The 4,853-nt window shown below is 32.3% G+C and overlaps 2 protein-coding genes across 2 annotated transcripts; both read right to left on the bottom strand.

The window, feature by feature from the left end:
• Window positions 1-399: 399 nt before the first annotated feature.
• LOC145802699 (pectinesterase inhibitor-like) lies at window positions 400-2,224 on the bottom strand. Its single transcript, XM_082895464.1, has 2 exons — window positions 1,985-2,224; window positions 400-648 (listed from the first exon to the last, which is right to left on the bottom strand). Exons 1-2 carry the CDS (start codon window positions 2,222-2,224, stop codon window positions 400-402), a joined length of 489 nt encoding a protein of 162 aa, XP_082751590.1.
• A 1,564-nt stretch (window positions 2,225-3,788) lies between these two features.
• Window positions 3,789-4,373, bottom strand: LOC145802698 (pectinesterase inhibitor-like). The gene has a single exon (XM_082895463.1). The coding sequence runs from the start codon at window positions 4,371-4,373 to the stop codon at window positions 3,789-3,791; it is 585 nt and encodes a 194-aa protein (XP_082751589.1).
• Window positions 4,374-4,853: the final 480 nt, after the last annotated feature.

The raw sequence follows: 4,853 nt of genomic DNA, 5'->3' as shown, positions 1-4,853 counted from the left end.
AAATTTCGTCAACTATACATCTTACCGTGACGAAATTATTTCCTCATCAATGATCAACATGTGTGACAAATTTATTCGTCAACTAAAGTTATATATACAGTACTGAATAACTATTTGGTGACGAAAATGACAGTTTTTTGTGATAAAATGTTGTTTTATTGGTGACAAAAATTTTTGTCATCAAAGTAATTTTATTGGTGACGAAATTATTTTTCCTCACGGTGATGTTTAGTGACAAACATTCAATGACGAAACTAGTGACGAAAATATTTCCTCACAAATATCTATAGTGACGAAATTAGCTCTTTGGAGACAAAAAATTTTCGTCATTCAAGACCCAACTTGATTTCAAGCTCCAAGTTCATACTCGATTCCTTTTAGGATTGCCAAGTCTTGGATTCATGGAAGCCGGGTAAATGATGAATATGAATCGTCATACAATGATTTGGAAGAAACCTTGATTACATTGAAAAGAATTTCAAATTCCTTATTCCATCTTCTGCGGTCAGATGAGTAATTTACTGAATTTTCAAATTGATTTTTGCAATCACGAACTTCTTCCTTAACATCATTTACTTTAACCGCTATGCACTTATAGTCACCATCATAGAAGAGTTTCTTGGTTTGCTCAAGGTCTCTAATGGCATCCTGATAATTTTTGTAACACGAGCCATATCGGTCTGTGAATGAGTTGTATCTGTTGGACAATCTTCACTATATTTAAATAAATTAAATTCTGTTGTGTACTAAACAACAACCAGAATATAAAAAAATAAAGGAAATGAGAGAATTTGTTTGATTACAAAAATCAAACTCGAAATAAAAATAAATAAATAAAAACAGATTTTATTTTGTTACAAAAACAAAATTAAAATCTGATTTAAATAAATAATAATAACACTGAAAATAAATTAAATAACTTACTTGATTTAATTTCTTCGAATTATAACCTGATCAAGTCTAGTGTTTGACACTGTGTCCTTAAGACAGATTCGTCCTCTCCACGGTGCTTTCAGAATTTGGACGTCTATCTCCCAAGATGAAATGATCTACTACAAACAATAGCAGCATTACAAATTGTTTGCCTTACGAACACACTAAGTGTTTACACTTTTTCACACAAAAATAAAATGCAGCAAAATGAAGAATAGAATTTGCAGAAGTGAAATACGAAATTTCTGGATGATCAATGAATGTCAAAAATCAAATGAGGGTGGTTCTATTTATAGATGCAAAGGTGGCTCTTGGTTTTGAATTGAACATGTATGAAACCTGTTGGTTTTGAATTCAAACAGATTTGAATCTGTTGGGTTATATTTCAAACAGATAACAAAACGGGAAGGGCCCTGTTTGGATGTACAGTAAAGCCAAACTAGTTTATTTCCGATTTAATTTGAATTCTGAATTTTATTTTATACAAAATAAAATTAAATTCAAATGTTTTTGGCCCAAAAAGATTAGTATTGGGCCGAACAAGCCCAACCACACACCACGCACCTGCGCTCAAGCCTAGGCCCAGCCCAGCCGACCAACGGCGCACGGGGTGATTTTTGGATCTAATGGGTTTAGCCTATTTTGCCATAACCTCTCTCTCTAAAACATTTGGGTATCCCTTGGGGCACACCCCAAGTACCAAACCCAAGCCTTATAAACCCATTCAAAACCTCCCACCAAATCAATGTGGGACAAGCCATTTTACAACCTTAAGGAATTTCCACCAAAACTCTATTTCCATGGAGCACACTTTGGCTTCAATTTCCCATTCACTCGGTAATGGTTTTGAGCAACCAAATATACCACGTGAATTACAACGCAGCATAGAACGCGTTACCACTTTGATTCATGAAAATCGATGCACGAGGCCCACCTAAAAAATATACCGAACTTAGGATAAAATTCTAATTTTACCCAGAATTTGTAACCATTTTCAACAGTATCTGTCCTTCCATGCATCATATCTGTTATCATGACGAGAATTAAGAACCCCAAGAATGTCCCTAGCCTTAGAGGATGCTAAGTCAATTGCAATCTCAGTTAGGCCACGAATATCAGCATCTGAAGCACGCCAATCAGATTTCGTAAGCTTCATGCACTCATGTTGATCAATAGTCTTAGAACATATTTGCTTGAGCTTAGTATGTTGTTTAGCAAATGAGGGACCAATCAACATGAACATGAATACAAGAGAAACTAGCATGGAACAACTACCAAAAAACGATGCCATTTTCAATTCTCTATTTCTGGATTTGTTTTTTTTGTTCTTCCCTCTTGGCTAGTATGGGAAGTAGGAGAGGCTCTTATATAGTACTTTTAATTTGAGGGACTCTCAATTAATACATTTGATCTTGTGTTTCACGAACTGCTATTTAGTATTTTAACAGAAAATTTATTTTGAAATTGAAATTTTATTTAATATATTTATTGCATCTTTATAAGTTTATTCTCAATGAATTACCTCGGTTACAGGATGAACTGTTCATATGCATATTGCTATTTTTTATTTCCTTCTTTATTTATTTATTTTTTGGGTGAGAGAACAAATAACCTTTGCTAATTCTTGTTAAAGAAGCAAAATGTTTCTCTTAAAATTTTTGAAAAAAATAAAAAACCATGAAAATTATCTTACTAATTATCAATATAATATGAGATTTTTTTAAAATTAAAAAAATGTGACCGCCCCTACACCCCTAAATCAGTCATTTTTATGTTTAAGCACCATAAAACAAAATCCGTAAATTTGAACTCCTTGCCACAACCCACTATAATTAAGTAATTGGGAGTCACCATCTAAGTAAATATAAAAAAAAAAATAGAAAAACAACACATGTTTTTGAGACCAAAGATTAATTTGGTAGATGACACATTTCTTATAAAGTCTGATGTTTGGACATGATGCTTGAACGTTTAGGTCTAAAGTGAAACATTTTGGATTGCGATAAATAAAAATAAAATTTATCGACCTCCATAGGTAGCATAGCTGTGAAGGAGTTGGATTGGGATAAGCTGTAAATCTAGGGACTTGGGGTGGCGGCTGTGCGCCTTGCATAGCAGCCACTGTTGTACAGTCAAATCGGCTTATTTTGGAGTCCATTTTGATAATCTGAACCGTTCACATTTTAAAGTACATTGAGTAAAACATACTTGCAAACAATCAAATTAATCAAATATCGTTAACCCTTTCATCCATTCATCCATTTTGATGATCCGAACCGTTCACATTTTGAAGCTTTTTTTTTTTTTTCTCTTTCTGTTTCTTTTGCTCATCAAATTTCCAGTTTAATTTTTAATCCAAATACGGTGTGAAAATTGGTAAGTTAGACCATCTCTAATATATTGTGCTATTTCAATCATAGCAAAATTGTATTTTAGCATGATACAATATCAATTTTTTATATTTTAAGAAACTCACTCTAACAGTAAGTAGGTTATTTTTTAACACGTTCACTATATAATTTAATTTCTACTACATGAGTGATTTTGTATACCAAATTATATATTTGCAATGTCTTTAAATTAAACTTTTAATTAAAAAATGTAATCTAATAATTAATATTTATAAAAACTTTGATTCATTAGTTTATCATGATAGCCAACACCCTAATTAATTGAGTTCAATACTACTAGTAGTACCATATGATTCAATCTTCTCAAATCCATTTCAAAGTCAATTGAAAAAAGAAAAAAAAAAAAAACCTCCACTGCTAAAGGTGCAAAACATTTCACCTACAACAATGATTTCAAGCTCCAAGTTCATACTCGATTCCTTTTAGGATTGCCGAGTCTTGGATTCATGGAAGCCGGGTAAATGAAGAATATGAATCGTCATACAATGATTTAGAAGAAACCTTGATTACATCGCAAAGAATTTCAAATTCCTTATTCCATCTTCTGCGGTCAGATGAGTAATTTGCTGAATTTTCAAATTGATTTTTGCAATCACGAACTTCTTTCTTAGCATCATTCACTTGAACCGCTATGCGGTTATAGTCACCATCATAGAAGAGTTTCTTGGTTTGTTCAAGGTTTCTAATGGCATCCTGATAATTTTTGTAACACGAGCCATATCGGTCTGTGAATGAGTTGTATCTGTCCTTCCATGCATCATATCTGTTATCATAAGGAGAATTAAGAACCCCAAGAATGTCCCTAGCCTTAGAGGATGCTAAGTCAATTGCAATCTCAGTTAGGCCACGAATATCAGCAACTGATGTACGCCAATCAGATTTCATAAGCTTTATGCACTCATGCTGATCAATAGTCTTAGAACATATTTGCTTGAGCTTAGTTTGTTGTTTAGCAAAGGAGGGACCAATCAACATGAACATGAATACAAGAGAAACTAGCATGGAACAGCTACCAAAAAAGGATGCCATTTTCAATTCTCTATTTCTGGTTTTGTTTTTTTTTTTTGTTCTTCCCTCTTGGCTAGTATGGGAAGTAGGAGAGACTCTTATATAGTACTTTTAATTTGAGGGACTGTCAATTAATATATTCACTAATTGCTATTTAGTATTCTAACAGAAAATTTATTTTGAAATTGAAATTTTATTTAATATATTTATTGCAAGTTTCTTCTCAATGAATTATTATCTCGGTTACAGGATGAACTGTTCGTATGCATGTTGCTATTTTTTATTTCCTTCTTTAGTTATTTATTTTTTGGGTGAGAGAACAAATAACCTTTGCTAATTCTTCTCTTCTTATTATATCAATATCTAATCAGTCTCTGAAAAAGCAAAATCTGTCTCTTAAAAATTTTTGAAAAAACAAACCAAGAAATATCTTATTAATTATTAATATAATATGACATTTTTTTTTTAATTTAAAAAATTTGACCGGCCCTACACCCCTAA

This window comes from Camellia sinensis, chromosome 11 (genome assembly GCF_055761805.1).
Source record: "Camellia sinensis isolate YWXY chromosome 11, ASM5576180v1, whole genome shotgun sequence".
Taxonomy (NCBI): domain Eukaryota; kingdom Viridiplantae; phylum Streptophyta; class Magnoliopsida; order Ericales; family Theaceae; genus Camellia; species Camellia sinensis.
Note: the sequence above shows the minus strand (reverse complement) of the source record. Positions and strands in the feature narration are given on the sequence as shown.

Excerpts from the sequence above, each read along its gene's own strand:
- LOC145802699 (XM_082895464.1), bottom strand. The coding sequence starts at position 2,224 with ATGGCATCGTTTTTTGGTAGTTGTTCCATGCTAGTTTCTCTTGTATTC. Across the intron at positions 649-1,984 it reads AGGCTAGGGACATTCTTGGG|GATGCCATTAGAGACCTTGA; the intron begins GTTCTTAATTCT and ends AAAAATTATCAG.
- LOC145802698 (XM_082895463.1), bottom strand. The coding sequence starts at position 4,373 with ATGGCATCCTTTTTTGGTAGCTGTTCCATGCTAGTTTCTCTTGTATTC.